Raw genomic sequence first — 18,055 nt, forward strand, 5'->3', positions numbered from 1 at the left:
CAAAACAAAAACACCAAGCCAGATGTAGTGGCCTCAAATTTGCAATCCTAACACCTGAGAGACTGAGGAAGACCAATTATTTGTAGTAGTTTAAAGGCAGCCTGGGCTACACAGTATATCATGGAACAGCTTGGGAGAGAGGCAGAGGGAGGGAGGGAGAGAGAGACAGGAGGGAGGGGAGGGAGGGAGGAGAGAGAGAGGTAATGATGGAGGAAAGGAGAGAGGGAGAGAGAGAGAAGAGAAGGAGGAGGAGGAGGTAGAGAAGAAGAAGGATGAGGATGAGGAGGAGGAGGAGGAGGAGGATGAGGAGGAGGAGGAGGAGGAGGAGGAGGAGGAGGAGGAGGAGAGATTCTGCGGTCCCCAAATGCAATCTGTTTTCATGCATTTCCATGCAATTCTATGTCTTAAAGTCAACACAAGACTTCTACCTTGGCAAGAGCTGACTGTTTCAAGCAGGAGGCCAAGGTGGTTGCCTCTCTCTTACCATGCAGGGAGATGTATTACAGAGAGAGATGAGAGAAGGAGAGAAAGCATAAGAGAAGGGGATTGGACTAGATAAAAACCGAAGAACGGAGGCTGGCGAGCCAGCCTTGGCAGTGTGCCCAGAGCAGCTTCAGGAAAGGGTCGGAGCGCAGTCAAACCATTTCCTGCTTTGGGTTAAAAAAATAAATCCAACCACCCTCCAAGAGGTGGTCTCTTCTTCCTGTGCAGGGTTAGGTCATTAATTTGAAAATTGCAGGTAGTAGTAAAAGCAGCTGTCATTCTCTTAACACGGAGCTGAGTAGGCAACAGCCAGCTACACCCACCGCACACCTGGGTTATACTAATGTTACTTGTGTGGGGCCAAGTTTCAGAGAATTTCAGTCTGGGCAAAGGTTGGAAGCCTGTTGTTGGCTCTCCTGGATTTCCTATCTATTTCTGTCTATTTCAGCTCAAAATCTGTGACATAACATAAAGGGTAATCAGCCTCTAGGTTAGGGAGTTGTGTGTGTGTGTGTGTGTGTGTGTGTGTGTGTGTGTGTGTGTGTGTGTGTGTGTGTGTTCATTATTGCTGGAATTAGAAAAGTTCTGTCAGGCTTCATGTTTTTTTTGCTTTTGGGAGGTCATCGGTTCCCTTCCCCCACAGCTCGTTAGCAGTTTCCATAGCTTCTGCAGTCTAACTGGACTTCCTTTAGGCAGCAGACAAGCACAACTTTTGGTCTTATTTTGAGAGCTCAAACCTCCTTGGCCTGAGGGTGGTGGCTTTCTTTGCCTTCGAGTTCCAGGCTTGTGACCATGTAAAATTTTCCTTCTGCTTGTACAACCTGTAATAGAGCCACTCTGCTTTGAACTCCAACAGGTGTATGGTTTTACAGCACAATATTTTCAGATAGAATTTGTCTTAATCTTCGAGCTAAGCCTCTTTATATGAACAGAGCTGCCAAGATGACAAATGCAATTCACTTACGAGTTGTTTGTCTAGTTAACAGTAAGTACGCAAATCAGTTTCCTGTTCACACAAAGGATTTTCTTGTGTTGGAAATCTTTGACCAAGGGTACCTTGGCTTGCATTTTTATGGGGAATTCACAACGTTAATTATCTATAGTACCCTGTGCACCAGGATGTGAGGTGAGTTAGTAGGCAGCTGGCTAGGGCCAAACACCTGTATGACCTGTGTTGCTGAAAAGGACCTTTGTGTTTATCTTAGGGGACATTACAAAGGAGCCACAAGGAATCGGATCCTGGGCTATGAGTGATATTTGGAAGGTCGATGAGAGCACAGTTGAGGGGAAACGGAAAGATTTGCTGTGCAGATAAAAGTGAGATAAAGGGTTGGAAATGGCTCGTACCCTCAAGGTTTCTGTTTGAAAATTATTATTCTTCGTTCTTTCTTGAACGTGGTTCCTTCTATTTTTTTTCTTCCTTAAGAAACATGAAAACACTCACGAGTATTTCCTTTTGCAGGTTATCTTTTATTTCTCCTTCTATGCGGTGTATTTTGACCATAAGCAGCCAGCTCCCCAGCACGGCCCTCTCTCACCTTCGCGTCCTATCATTCTCGCTGGTGGTAACGCAGAGTCCAGTTAGCACCGCATGCTGGGATGTTCCCTGGCCTTGCTGGCTTGATCTTGAGCAGGTAAGCACAGCTGCAGTGAGATCCCCAGTGAGGTGGCAGGGCCACGCTCAGCAGATAGCAGTTCAGACTGCTTCTCTCACCCCTCAGCTCGCACCTTCTTTCTGTTCTCCTTTCTGCCTTGTTCTCTGAGCTCTTTCTGTGGGGGAGGGTCTATGATACAGACATCTCACTCAGGACTGGGAAGCAATTAGTCTTTTGATCAGTTAGGAGCCTCTGCATTAATTGCTGTCCGAGGCAGAAATCAGGTTCTCTGCCTAAGACTGAGAACAGCACCAGTCTACTGGGCATAAATGTAAAAGCTTAGAAAGTGGTTTGACGGCGTGTCCATTTAGCAAAAAACAAAACAAAACAAAAACAGATAAGCAAAAAAATAAAAAAATAAAAAACCAACAACTCCAGCATGTACCCTGTCCCCTGCCCCGGCCTGTGGGCTTTTGACTAGGGTCCCGATAGAAAGGGGTCAGTTACCAGCATTCTCGTCATGCCATTATGGCACCGGCAGGCACCGGTAGGCACTGGTGCTTTGGCATTCAGAGTTCAGTACCAGGACATCACTGTAAAGTACAAACCTTTAAAAATACTGTTCTGTGGTGGGGGCCACTCTGGGAATCAAGACAGGGATCCGATCTACGGCCCCTGCACGTGCCAGACAAGCACTCTGTGGTGGACCAACACCCTCAGGCCTTGGTGAGTGTTCTTAAGTGCACTGAACTATGGGCTTGGGAAACAGCTTGGTGGGAGAGTGCTTGCCTGCAAAACTGGGCACCTGCGTCAAAGCTCCACTGCCATCACATAACAAAAGAAATCTAGAAACCACAGACAACAGTATCATACCCAGAGCCTGGTGACTGTCAGTTTGCCCCATAAGTTACATTGTGTCTATTATTTGAAAGTGTTTTCTTCCTCTTTATTATTTGTTTGCTTGGGTATCTGGGCGATAGCAGGGCCTCCTGTGTTGTACCTTACTTTCTGTCAGACTCAATGGCATCACTGGCGATGGGTTACAGGCAGAGGCGGCCACATCAAGTTTCCAAGAAATTCTTGCATCTTAGGGACAAGCAGGTTTGTGGAATTCAAGCTGTAGGAAGCATTGTCATGGCCTTGCATCGTTGGGGGAGGAGGGAAGTCACTAAAGTACCTCCCAGTGCATCCTTCCTAAGACACGGGAAGTGTCTTAGAAGGCCTAGCCCATCCCTCATGTACTAATGTCAGCAGTTGGTCCTTTAGATCCTCCCTTGCTCACCTCAAGAGATACCCCTTCACCAGGATAACTTAGGTGCAAGAGCTGTGCATTGCTGAGGGGATAGAGGTTGCTATGGAACCAGAATCACAAGATAGTGGAAACAGGGTCTGAAGTTGAAAACTTGCAGCTCAGCTGGGAACATCCCTGCAGAAGCCGTGTGGAAAACAGAGTGAAACTCACAAGGGAGGGTTGGGGTATGGGACAGAAATCTTCAGGGGAATGGATGATGCCTGTCCTGAGCCACCCTGATGTGGAAGCCTGCAGATGCAGAGAACCAGAGGCCTAGTGGAGCAAAACAGCAGAAGCCAGAGCATGTCTTCATCTTTACAAGCACTTGAGTGTGTGGGCAAAGTGGGCAGGTTCTCTAAGCCTCTGGAACAAGCCGATGGTGTGAGCTGACCAAGTCACTGAGATACACAGGGATGGACAGACAAAGCAAGAGGTAGGGGTAATATCCTAGACGGAGTGTTAGGGCAACCTATTAACAAATGGATGCTGGAACGCTATATGAGAGCAGGACCAAGATTTGGATTCTCTACTGGAACCATGGAAAAAAGAAAGCATTGTATTTGGTCTCTGTTCAGTATCAGACTGGATAAGACATACCTGGAGGAGGAGGGTGATGTAAACCTGACAGGAGAAGGGGGTACTTGCTGCCCATTGTTATCTGTTTACTTTCTGTCAGACTCATTACCATCATTAACTGCAGGATAAGGATAGAAAGAAACAGTTGCCTGTGGTTGGGAGGTGGGGGGGGGGGAGAAGATGAGGAGGAAAAATAGAGGGAGAATGAGAAGGAAGAAGAGTAGGGGGAGGGAGGAAGAGGAAGGAGGAGGAGGAAGAGGGAGAAGAGAAGGGGAGGAGGGAGAGGGAGGAAGAGGACGATGATGAAAGAAGTTGAATTCTTTATTTATTGAACTTAGTACTTTAGATAATTGTAGACACACATTCAGTTCTAAGAGACTCCATAGCATTTCAACATTGTAGTTGAGAGAGAGAAAGCCTATGTGCTCTTTACTAAGTTTTCTCCAGTAGTAACATATTAGAAAAGGGTCTGATACTGCAACCACTATGCAGCCAGGGTGCAGAATGCTCCTATCACAAGGAACTTGATGCTGTTTATAGCCACACGTAGTGTTATAGTGTCTTCTGTAGGTCTTACACTCCACAGTTTACTAATATGTCCTGTTTCTGTAGATCTACTTTTCTGGAAAAAAAGTATTTCTTTCTTTTTCTTGAGACAGGTTTTCATGTAGCCAAGACTGACCTTGGAGTCACTATGTAGCCAAAGCTGGCCTTGAAGTCACTATGTAGCCAAGGTTGGCCTTGAACTCTTCACCCTCCTGTCTGCACCATACAGTTCTGGCATTACAGGCAATAGCTATCATGTGACACTGCTCAACTTACAAGTTGCTAGTCCTCATTCCCTTGAAGACTGGCTTTGCTGATAGAGAATTCTAGGTTGGCAGCTCCTTTTAATTCAACACTGTAAGAATTTCCCTTACTCGTTTCTTTGAGTTGTTTCAGATGAGAAGTACAATGCAATTTGTGTCTTTGTTCCTCTGTAGATAATAGTGCTTTATCTTTTGTATTCATTCAAGAACTTCCTTTTGTATCTATTTCTTTTTAAATTGAATATAATATGAATAACTATGTGATTGTTATTTTGCATTCATTTTGGTCTTATTCTTTGTAAATCTGTAACTTGGTGCTCACCAATTATTCTGAAAATTTCTTGGCTATTTTTAATCTAAATATTTCCATTTTACCATGTATTCTAGTTAATATTCCTTTACACATCAATTTGGGGTGGTGATTTAAATGTACCATAATCATTTTGCTATAATTTGATCAGAATAATATTGAGCCTGTGCATTAGTTTGGTAGAATTAATAACTTCTTTACATTGAATTGTCTGACCCACAAACACAGCATTTCCTCCCTTTATTAACTATTCCCTTTTTTATTTGCACTCTTGGATTCTCAGGATTAAGGTTGTGCACATGTTTTGTTAGATTCACACCCAGGAATGTTTCATTAAAAACATGATTGTAATGATGCTATACCTTTTCTTCATCACAGATTCATTGCTACTAAGCATACTTCAGTTTTGTCTTGTTTTTATCTTAGATTCTGAGAACCTCCTGAATTCACTCAGAACTCTTGGGGAGCTTTTTGGCAAACTGTCAGATAGGGAGAGTTTTGTTTCTGACTCTCTAATCTTTATGCTTTACTTCCTCCGGTGGCCTCAATTATGAACTGTGACTTTCAGCACTTCGCTGAGGAAGATTGTTGAAACTGGACAGCCTCACTTTGTTCCCAGTTGCAGCGAGAAAATGCTTGTCATCACGGAGGGTGTTACAAGTAAGTCCCATTGAGAAAGCTCCTGTTTCTTCTTCGGGAGCTCCAGGTTTTAAGCAGAGTTTCTGTGAACCACAGGCAATGTAGCTCCATTACCAAGCTACAACCCCAGCTGAGAAAAAGTTCTTAATAAGAAACTAAGTTAGATTTGACTCAACTAGTTTTTAATTGTGGAAGGATTTGGAGTTTTGTCATATTTATTTTCTTTGCATCGTCTGATAAGGTTACTTGAATTTTCTTCTTTAGTTTGTTAGGATGATGTGTTGCATTGACTGATTTTTTTTCCAGCTGGGAGGGTGGGGAAAGTGCTCACTCTGAAGCTCAGATTGGCCTTGAACTTGCTATATAGTGCAACCTGGCCTCCAACTCCAGATCTTCTGTCACAGCCTCCAAAGTTCCTTGATTGTATGTATGCACCACCATGCCCTGCTTAATTACCTGTTTTAGATGCTGAGGCAACATTAGAGCTATAAAATAAATTTAAATAATTCTACTTTTGTGATAGTTAAGCTTAATTAAACCATGTCAACATGACTAGACCATGATACCTAGATATTTGGCCAAATATTATTTTGAATGTTTCCTTGAAAGTATTTTCTACATGAGAATAAGAAGCAAGAACTTAAGATCTTTGGGTAGTCCCATAAATAATTTGAACCAACAGTGTGAGTTTTCCACCCTCTCTTAGTAATTCTCAAGCATTTGATAAAATTTCATTGATACCGTCAACTCAGTTGACTATTCTTAGGGAAGTTAAAAAAGAAGATCGTGGTACATAAATGGACAGGAAGGTATGCAGTCATAGCAAGGCAAGAGGTGATGGCTATTCTCTAAGCTGCAGGTTTCAAAATGAGAATGATGGGCTAAGGTCTTGATTCACCAATATGGTGGGCTTGTGAAATAAAACAAAGTTGTCTCTCTGGGTTTCCAGAAACCCCTGGTGAAGCAGAGCTCAAATGAAGGATGGAGTCTACAAAAATGTTTAGGTAAAGGTACGGTGTCCTTTTGAGGTGCATTTTGAATGAGAGAGTGTTAATAGTATGGTTCATGTGGATTTCAGTGAAAAAAAAGTCAAATATGTATGGATTCCTTTTGTTTTTACCTTTGGTCTTTAAAGTTTTTGAGTATCGATACTGAGCTTAGTTCTGCAACCAGCCATCCAGGGTGTTATGCTACCTGGCCTCATACCAGGGTTCCTTGTACTGAACACCTTCTCTGTCATGTGATGATTGATACCCCAGGCATTATGATCTTCCAAGATCTGCTGCTGGCCATATCCAAGCCACACTAGGGTATGGAATTTTAGCAAGGGCAATGTCCAGAGTTTCAGAATCTTCTCTGTGTGGTATCCTATGGAGCTGGCCCTTCTCAGCTCCTTCCACATCCTATAGCCATGGCAAGATAACAGGAATGGCTAGAGGAAGCACACCTCGGTCTCCTCATGTTCCTCTGAGAGGCATGTTCTCAATCCTCCTTTTCTCCAGTTGACTTGGGCTTTGGAATAAGAACCTGGAGTGGGGTCTCTGGATTGGTTTCCCATTTCCCTCTGCCACAGAGTCCTGAGCATCAGAGGCCAAGGCAAACCACCTCGCAATGAGGGAATTGAATGGACCACATATGGAGAGGAGGATGTATATTAATAATCTGGAAGGAAAGGTTTTTGATACAGAATAGTAAAATTGGCTAAGCTTATTTATTTACTTATTTTAACCAAAGTACAGTGAGATTTGGGACCACTAGTTAATGTGTATTTTTCTTATAATGTTTGTTGAGAATAAATATGCATAGAAATGTTTGTATCCTGAATATAAGGCATACACATCCTGTAATAAGACAATAAACCCCAGGCCTGCTGTGAACACACTGTCCATTTAACTGAACAATTAATTCATCTCATTGCTCTAGGCCAGGGGTCAGCAAGCTTTTTTCTACCAAATAGCAAGTAATTTAGATTTGCTTCTTATCTAATCAAATGAGAGTGGCTGTTTTCCAATAACATGATTCATAGACAGTAAGTGTTGGATTTCACGTAACTTTATGTCCCAAACACTGTTCTCTTTAGAATAAGATCATTTCAAACATACAGATCATTCAAAACCCTCAGGCCTTGCACAATACAGTAGTACTCAGATTTAGCCCATGACTGAAGTTTGTCAGATTTCCTGTCTGTTTTGGGAAATACATTAACTCATAGTCATCAGAATGAGTGGAGGCAAAATGTATTGCTTTGCTTTCTGACATGCGGCATGCATACGCTGTATGTCTTGGCATTTTCTAGTAATAAGTTTGGGATTTGTTTCTAACTGAAACAGTTTTTGAAAGAATAAAACAAGACAATTCAATTTGAGAAAGTTTCCATTAATAATAAAGTACTATGAAATATCAATTACAGTTTTCTGTAGTCAGTTCATTCCTCTCAATGCAGGTCCCTAACCAGGTCATGAGCTTCTGCTGTGGTTACTTGTTTTTGTTGTTGTTTTTCAACAGCAGCTGGGCATTGGGGCGATCCTTTTATAAAGCATACCATTACACGGCTGAGGTAGCAGCAGCATTTGGATGGGAGCTGTAACTTGCTAGCCCAGCACACACAGGGCAAACAGCCGGTGGTAGACTGTTTGTTCTTTTCCTCACTTGGTTGCCATCGTTGTTGGGATAACTTCATTCTACAGAGAAAACGGGCACCAGATACAAATCCGTAATCCAACAGCGGGGAGGCTGAGACAAGAGAACCATAAACTGAAGTCCAGCCTGAGCTACATAGCAACTCTCTTTATATGTATAAAAAAACTGTTACCAGAGCACATTATGCAGGTTTTCCATTCAAGATCATGACTCAGAATTGTTGGGCTTGAATGCCAAGGGTCGCTCTTTGCTAAACAAACAAAGAAACAAACAAACAAACAGCAACCAAGCAGCTACCACATGTAAACATTCTAAATGGAGATGGTTGGACAACCTAGGCCCTCCCACAGAAGGTTCAGGCCACTAAACGTGTGTGTCCAGCTGTGGAAATGCATTCCCTGGGAATCGGAAAACAAGCACAGTTTTTGTTTTGTTCTGTTTCGTTTTACCATAAAACCATAATTTCATTAGGTGTGGGAAACTGTGACTAGGCCTGTTTTCTGCTGTGAACTTTGTTCCAGTACACGTATCCTTTTATTTTAGAAAGATCATTTCCTACTTGAACTTGATTCTCCTCTATTAACAGGAATGCTCTCCCATGTCTGGGAAATCTTAACAAAAAATTTTGTTGTAAGAATTACTTATTCTTTATAGTTTTGACTAGTTTCCCCCCTCTCTCCCTCCTCCCTCCCTCCCTCCCTCCCTTCCTTTCTCCTTCCCTCCCTCCGAAGTGTCTGAGCATAGGCTCTTATCACTGAGATTTGTCCCAGCTCTTTTTTCAAATTCCAAGTCAGTATGATCTTAAACATTGGTTTTTCAAGTCTTCGAAAAAGCCACTGAAGAACTGGAGAGATGGTTCAGTGTTTAAGAATGCACACTGCTATGTTCCTAACACCTACATCAGGCAGCTTACAGCCTCCTGTAACTCCAGGTCCAGGGAATCTGATACCTTCTTTTGGACTCTGAGACACCTTCACTTACACATACTTATACTCACACACAGACCACACACATATAATTAAAGATAAAAGTAAATGTTTCATTTTCTTAGAACTGTTTGGTGGGGGCACTGGAGAAATGGCTCCATGGTGGTGGATAAGAGCACTGACTGCTTTTCTGGAGGACCCAAGTTTAATTCCTAGCACCCACATGGTGGTTCACATCTGTCTGTAACTCCAGTTCCAGGGGAAGCTGATGTCCTCTTCTGACCTCTGTGGGCAGTGGGCACACACGTGGTACACAGACATACATGTAGGCAAAACATCTATATACATGGGATAAAAATAAGATAATAAAATTGCAGGGACCTGCATGGCTTTGCAATGGACCTTTCTGGGATGACAGGGAATGAAGAAAATGATAGATGCAGGAGTTGGGTGGGTCATGCACTCCGATGAATATGAACCAGAAGCCAGAGTTGAGGTAGGAGGCAGGCTAGCTCATCTCTATAGGAGTCTTTGTAGGGGAGCAGTCTCAGGCTACAGTCAAGCTGGAGGACAAGTTTTGGTTGATATTTCCCAGGCAGTGCTTTAACCAGGGACCAGAGTAAGGCTTTGCTGTTCCTCTGAGCCTAACCTGGGGAAGGCCTTGCCATCCCATGTATCAGGGACACTGGGGTCCTTGGCATGGTTGTGATTGTGTCAGCAACATACATTCACTCCAGACTTCATCTGCTCCCCGCATAAACAAGGTAGAATATTTTGGAAACGGTTTCATCCTTACAGTCCTTAGATTTGGTTGCTCTTTTTGTTTGTTTGTTTCTTCAAGACAGGATTTCACTATCTTGAAGCTCTGACTGTGCTGGAAGTTTCTTTGCAGACCAGGCTGGTCTTGAACTCACAGAAATTTAACCTGCCTCTGTCTCCCAAGTACTGGTATTAAAGCCATGCTCCATCCACTGCCCAACTGTCCTTATACTTGTTAATTGTCAAGTAAATATTATTTTGACTTAGGCTCACAGAATTTGACAGCATTCCTTTATTCATTTTGCTAAAGGAAAAGTTCTTTATATTATCATAATGTAGAAGAAAATAACTGGATTTGGGAAAAAGCACTGTGTAGCAAATAATTAAAATTTGGTTGAATTCATTCTTTCCCAGAAATGTATTTAGACAGACTGTTTTAAATTGTCATTTCTTTGCAGTTATCGAAATGAATCCTCATTTGTATTTTTGGGCCGATGATTTGATTTCTGCTTATTTTTAAAGTTTATTACTTTAAAGCAATTTCATCTTGCTATGAATGTATTTGGGAGCATTTGACTATAATAATGAAATGAAATGCTTGTTAATTCTACCATTTACTTAAATTGACTATATATTTCCTTATCCAAGTTAACTGTCGGGGGGAAAAAAAGCTCATGATTAGTGGAAAGGTATAACTTATACTACATTTTCCTATAAATGTTTTTAGAGTATTAGAAAATGGCTTCAATTATTCAGTAAATATTATATTCTGTGAATCGTGTTATTTTGATGGCTAATTTGTATGTGCATGTGTATGTATAAAGAGTGTGGGATGTGTTTGTAATCCTCTGTGTGATTGTGGGTATGGATATTCCATAGGATGCATGGGAGAGGTCAGAGGACTCCTTGAGTATTGGTCTCAGATGTCTACATTTTTTTGTGGCAACATCTCCTTGTTGTTTGTTGTTGTTGCTTATTTTTTTCCCACTGCTCTACAAACCAGGATAGCTAGTCCTTGAGACTCCGAGGATTCAGTCGGGGATGTGAAGTTTTCTCTGAGAGGCTGCTCAGAGGCCAGTGCCTCCCCTGTTCCAGAAGTCCTGGGTATTGAAAGAATTCTTGTTACCAAAAATGTCACCAGCAGAGATTAGCCTATTTATGTCTAGATCGAATCCTCTCCCATCTTCAGATTGGAAGGTGACCCAGGCCTGAATTAAGACCAACTTCTTATAAAGATGGCTTTTCAGACTAGCATGACCCTTGATGCTAAACTTCAAGGGCTGGCTTGCGGCTATGTAAAGGTGACAGGCTCAATTAATGATTAATTACAGGTCTGCACCTCCTGTTACTTATCTCCACTGTGCGGCTGCTTTCATGCTGAGTCTAAGCATTAACCAGAAAGTTGGTGTGGAGTTAACATGGGCCCTTGTGGGCTATGGTGGGATTTCTTTCTGTTTTGTTCTCCCATTCTTCTTTGTCCTCTTCAGTATCCCAAGGGCTCAAGGCAATCTTCTATAAAATAAAAAGATTGGTTAGCACATTAGTATATCAAAATGGGAAGATGATGGCTTGTCTCAAGGAATGCGCCATGCTTTACAGGAGATAAAGATGTAAAGCTTTGTCTCCTAAACACACAGTGAGCAGATGCCAAACCTCAGCGCCACTGTTGTGTCAGGGCCGATGGACGGAACCTCAGGGCCACAGCTGGCATAGCTAGCTGGAGGTAATGATCATGAACTCAAACCAAGAGACCATGCTGCACAGGGTGACGGGAAGGTACCAGAAAGACAGGATGTCTGAAGGTGATTCTGTAGGGCTGACACAGATACCTCAGAAAAGGCAAAGAAGGGCCTTGAGCTGCCTTTTGGGGTCTTTACTCATGCTCAGTAAGTTTTGAGTTGTTCTCATTTCTGATATTAAACAACACAGGCACAGACATACAGACACACAGTCACAGACACACACACACACACACTATATGAAGCTGAGGTTGGGATCAAATACAGGAGGATCATAGCTCAGCATAAGAATTAAATTACTGGAGGAACACTTTTTTAAAAAATGAATTATTTTATATTTTTCTTTTGATAAATATCTAGAATCTCCAAGCTGTCATATGTACATAAAAAGCTCCATTAGCTCCTTCAGAGATAAAGGAAAAGAGAAAGGCGGGGAAAGAGGAGAGAGGAGAGGAAAGGACGGGGATAAGGGAAAGAAAGAGGGAAAGGCAGGGCTGGCACTCTGGTTTAGAAACTGTCTTGTAGGTAGTCAGGACATATAGCCAGATTATGCACTCGTTTAATAGCACTGGTCCATTCCAGCATGCAAGGAGCAACTGTCCATGAATCAGGGAGTAAATGTATAAAATCTGTGCTTGAAGTCTGTCTAAAGTTGGCTTCTTAGATTATATTCACCATGAAATCTGTGACTTATTAAAATGTGTATTTCAGGTACAACACCAGAGGCCAGGTGCATTCCCACCAACCACTCAGTAACTGTGAGGGCCTCCTTTACAGCAAGCAGGCAGGCTCCCTGTCCCCAGACACACTCATGTGCTCTCTGCCCCCATCTATATTTAAGGAGACTCTTCTGTGTCTCCGGACACCTTGCCTGTAAAAGGCTTGGGCTTGCGCTGTTTCTGCCTTCTAGTGCTGTGCTTGGAGGATAGAATACTGATGCTGTTTGTTAAACTGGACGGACTGCTTTGACTTTCAGCAATGTAGCCACACTCGGGCGCCTGTCAATACTGCTTGTCATGAGGTTCACTGGGAGAGTTAAGTTCTGAAAGCTTCTTGTTAGTACCCTTCCCGTAGGACGTGGGTCATTTGAGGGGGAAGGGTGGGAGAGGGGCATGACAGGATTCCTTGCGGCCCATTAAATACATGTTGCCCCCCTTTGCCAATGCTGCTGTTTTCTCTGCCATTATTGTACAGAGCGCACAGCCGTGTGATCATCTTCACAGAAGTGTGTATTTCTCATCTTAAGTCCTTCTCCTAAGGGGGAAAAATATCAGTGTTGTGTCTTTTCCCAGAGAGATACTGTCCAGAACCTTTTCCCAAAGGACCACAGCTCTGATTCATTTTTTAAAATCACTTCAGCATTATTTTGTTTCTACCCTTGCTAATGCTTGTAAAATTCATGCCATAAAGAAATAAACTTGAGAGGACATGAAAGGACAGACCTCGTGGCTATTTACTCTCAGGGCAATGATTTTGCTCCTCTGGGCTCTAACCTTCCCCAACTTGAAGCTGGCCCTCCAACACAGCTCTCATTTCCCAACAGCGCTACACAAAGGGCTGCTTCGCACCCTTCCTTCGAAGTGTGGCAAACTTCTAGTCAGAGAATAGGGCTGAGCCATCTCTCCAGCTGCATGGTTTTGTGTTCCTCCCCACCCACTGTTAGCCAGGAGTGTCGAAAGACACAGCACTCTACTGCTGTGTGGCTACGTGACCACTGTGGAGTGGCAGACACTTTCAGGCTCAGTTCTGAGTGTTCCCCTTCCTGTGTTTCTTTTAGCACAAACTCTGTAGGTGATACTCATACTGCAAACTTGAACTTGACTGGTTATTTAGGCTTTTGACTCCACCTTGATGACACTAAACTTTAATTATTGCCATATGGGAAATCTACAACTCATTAGAGGCCACAGGAACGCTCCTATCATCACATTCAACCGGGAGGTCTTTTAAGTCTTCTTTAAGGTTTGTTTCCTTTTGGGACAGCCGGTAACTGTGCTTAGCGACCAGTTCCTCAATCTTCCGTTCCTTTTCTTCTAAAACTTCTTCGAGCTGTGTGATCTTCTCAGTTTGCACGGAAACCTGGGTGGACAGCTCCATAATCAGGCTAATCTTCCTGTCACCTTCTTCCACAGGTGGGAGACCGCCACAGAGCACTTCCACTGAGTTGGACACTAAAGCAAACAAAGAGCAAACAAACAAAAGAGGAAAGTCATTTTCACTGAGTTCCCAGGGCTTGGAGCGGAAGGATGAAAGTGCTTCATTTTGCACGTTCTCCAGAGGCAGCCCAGATGTTACGTCATCTGGTCAGACACACTGAGAACAGAATCTAGATCCTGTGAAGGCAAAGATTCAGGGACTCATGAAAGAAGAACTTGGAAATCTCTGGAGAGGGACCAGAGTCAGACCTTGCCAACTCTTAATTTTATTTTTTATAAGCATTTATCTTTCAATTAACTGTGGGAATGAGCTGACCTTGAAAGACAAATCCCAACAACAGCCACACCAGGCTTCATCTTTTCCTTTTCCTGAAGAATCATTCATAAGAGGAATGATCGCAATAAAGAAAAATATGCTTGAAATTAGATGTTTACATGTCTGAAAAACAACTAATTTTGCCATTGCTCCTTTTGGGGGAGATGTTAATGTAGGAAGACTAACTTCCCAGTCCAAGCTTCAGGGTTCCCAAGAATATCAATTTGAGCCCACGTAGGGAATTGGTTGCATGGGATCCATCAGAGATTTAGTTCTTTTATGCTGAAGACTGACCAGCATTTTAAAATAAAATTGTGCATCCTCTAGGACATCAAAGTTTATCCAGTATTATGATCCTTGGTGAATCACTGAGCTAAGCACCAAGAACTGAAGGAGGGAAAGGGGATGAAGGATGGATCACTGGGCCCAAGAGTCCTAAAAAATCAATCTCACTATCCATCCAAAAATGTGGCTTCTGTAAGTAAACTCCATCTTATTAGACCTCAGAAGTGCCATACTCTTTACTACTCTTTACTTGAAATTTTCATCATCAAATTTCTCTGAGCTATGGAAAATGCAGACATAGATATACGTAGTAAGAGATGTCAAGGGCTTGGACATCAGTTTAGGGCTAATGGAGCCAATGACATCTCAGTCCACAGCTTCAGTGGTTGATATAACATAGCTGAAAGTCTATAGATGTCTCCATCCCCAGTAAAAGACAAGTCCTGATATACTATTGTCAGTTATGGATAAACAGACTTCCTATACAAGCCAGAGGGCTAAGGTAGGATTGTTATGAGTTCTAGGCCAGTTGGACATGTAGAGTGAGACTCTTAACTACACACACACACACACACACACACACACACACACACACACACACACACACACACCTACTACTGCTGTTAAGCCATACCTGCTCTTCTCTCTTCTCTCTCTCTCTCTCTCTCTCTCTTTCTCTCTCTCTCTCTCTCTCTCTCTCTCTCTCTCTCTCTCTCTCTCTCTCTCTCTCTCTCTCTCTCTGTGTGTGTGTGTGATCTGCGTTCAGGCAAAGAATCACCTCACACAGATTCATTAGTGAGTAAAACTTCTTGGCTATTAGCTTTATCCCAAAGGATCTCTGGTGGAAGATTGAGCACCTAAGACGCAATGTGCAGCATCCTTGGTGCGGGAGGGGGGAAGGGGGGATGGGGGGTGTCACAAAACTGATAAGGAGACACCAGGCCATGCTCTAATCTTACAAATAATAATAACTGGCAAATTACTAAATTTTAGCAATATTGGGGAAACTTTAGTTCTCATTTTGAAACCCTAATGCTAGTATTGAAGGGAGAGATGATTTGTTTGTCTCTTTTAAGTTAAAGAGCAACAAAAGGAGCTGGAGAGACACTCAGTGGTCCCAAGCACATGCTACTCATCTGCCTCTGTATCTGGAGGTCGAAAACCTCCTGCAACTGCAGCTCCTAGGGGATCTGACACCCTCTTCTGGCTTCCATGGGCACTGGCACACACATGACAGATTCACACAGCAGACAGATTAAAAATTAAAAAATAATGTGTATTTTTGAAGGAATAGTGAAAAGGTGTTACAGTTTAAAGAATTCCTTGGTTCATTGTCTCTGTGTAAGTCATATGCCCCCCAGCCCAGGAGAAGCTGCCCATACAGCAGGGGGCTTTTCTTAGTTGCTAGGCCTCCCTTTTACATCTGGCTGGAGCTGTGCTGGCAGCTACAATAACTGCACATGAACAATAAGCAACTGGATGTGGCTATTCTGAGATATGCTATCAATGTGAAATAGGCATTCATTTGGGAACACTTGGCATAGAAAAATGTGAACTATCTCATTAGTTTTGTTGATTATTGTTTAAAAAGTAATATTTTGGCTATCTTGCATCAGAAGAGCATAACTCAATCTGCAGCTTAGGATGCTGATAATTAGAAAAGAAGTAGACAAGGATTAGAAAGCTGAGAAAGGGGAGCTGGCAAGACACCTCAAGATGTGTGTAGTGCGTTGTTTCTCTGAATGAAATGTAGATGATGATAAGGAGACAAGCTAGTGGGTACATATGCCCAAAAGGGAGTTTCTTACACAAGTGATTTCATTGTTAAGCCATCTTTAGACAAATAACACAAAAATAGTTGTTCCATTTCTTGGGTGGGGATATGCATGTGTCATGGTATACACATGGAAGTCAGAGCACACGCTATACACGTGAAGGTCAGGGGACACGGTATACACGTGGAGGTCAGAGGACACGGTAACATATGGAGGTCAGAGCACATGGTAACACGTGGAGGTCAGAGGACACAGTATACACGTGGAGGTCAGAGGACACGATAACATGTGGAGGTCAAGGACATGGTAACACGTGGAGGTCAGAGCACATGGTAACACATGAGGTCAAGGACACGGTAACACGTGGAGGTCAGAGCACATGGTAACACGTGGAGGTCAGAGGACACGGTAACATGTGGAGGTCAAGGACATGGTAACACGTGGAGGTCAGAGCACATGGTAACACGTGTAGGTCAGAGGACACGGTAACACGTGGAGGTCAGAGGACATGGTATACACGTGAGGTAAAAGACACGGTAACACGTGGAGGTCAGAGGACATGGTAACACGTGGAGGTCAGAGGACATGGTATACACGTGAGGTCAAAGACACGGTAACATGTGGAGGTCAGAGGACACAATAACACGTGGAGGTCAGAGCACACGGTAACACGTGGAGGTCAGAGGACATGGTAACATGTGGAGGTCAGAGGACATGGTATACACGTGAGGTCAAAGACACGGTAACATGTGGAGGTCAGAGGACACAATAACACGTGGAGGTCAGAGGACATGGTATACACGTGGAGGTCAAGGACAACCTCAGCTGTCGTTGCATGTCCTCTACTGTGTTTGCGACAGGGAGTCCTTGTTTGCCCCTATGCTGTGTAGTCCACACTCTCTAGCCTGTGAGCTTCCAGAAACTCTCACATCTTTGACTCCTGTCTCATGGAAGGTACTGGCATTACTGCTGTTTGCTCTCCATGGGTCCTGGGAAGCGTTCTATCCACTGAGCAATCCTCCCAACCCCTTACTTGTCCAAAATGGCAAAAGACTTTTAAAACTTGACATCCTAGATGTCTTGAAATTGTCTCAGATAATCATTACTCTTCCTTTCCCTGAACAGTAATCTCTCCATTGTAACAGGAAGGGACAATGTTCTTCAAGGACCTGACAGCTTACATGTTCCAAATCTCAAACTCTTGCCCTCTTCCCCAGACTTCTGCCAGCAGATAGATAACCCCACCTTCAAAGCCATGATGTATTGGACATGGAGGGTCTGCCATCTGACCAGGTAAGACAGACAGCCACAGGCCCATCTAACTGTGAGAAAGGCATGGGTAACCTGGAGTATGAACTTGTAGGAGTTTCTGTCAGCACACGACAGCTTTCATTATTCCCTCTGTTTCTGCCTGCACTTAAAATAGAGATGAATGGGCTGCGACAGTAGCCCTGTGGTAGAGAGAATGCTTCCCTGCATGCACAAGGCCATAGGCTCAATTCTCTGTCCTGAAGGGACAAAAAGACATAAAAGAGGAATAAAACTGGGAGCTAAAGATAGCAGCAAAGTTGAGACAGTTTATCACTTGAGTGTGAAATATCTCCTGCAGGTTCCAGTGTTGCCTGCTTGACCCGCAGCTGCGGGTGCTTTTCTTCTGGAAACATTAGGAAATATTTGTAGGAAGTAGGTCTTTGCAGGCATGGTGTACAAGACTAAATTCAGTCTCCATTTCCTTCTTTGCTGACCCCTTCTTGAC

At 43.2% G+C, this 18,055-nt stretch overlaps 1 protein-coding gene across 3 annotated transcripts in view; it reads right to left on the bottom strand.

Annotated features, from left to right (window-relative positions):
- Nucleotides 1-13,615: 13,615 nt before the first annotated feature.
- Ccdc192 (coiled-coil domain containing 192) overlaps nucleotides 13,616-18,055 on the bottom strand; it is a 219,678-nt gene continuing 215,238 nt past the window's right edge. For all 3 annotated transcript variants that reach the window (XM_040741785.1, XM_040741784.1, XM_040741789.1), the window contains one exon: nucleotides 13,616-13,938. In XM_040741785.1, the coding sequence (XP_040597719.1) occupies nucleotides 13,655-13,938 (284 nt within the window). In that variant the 3' untranslated portion in view covers nucleotides 13,616-13,654. The remainder of the gene's footprint in view (nucleotides 13,939-18,055) is intronic.

This window comes from Mesocricetus auratus, unplaced genomic scaffold, assembly GCF_017639785.1.
Source record: "Mesocricetus auratus isolate SY011 unplaced genomic scaffold, BCM_Maur_2.0 Super-Scaffold_6730, whole genome shotgun sequence".
NCBI classification, from domain to species: Eukaryota; Metazoa; Chordata; class Mammalia; order Rodentia; family Cricetidae; genus Mesocricetus; species Mesocricetus auratus.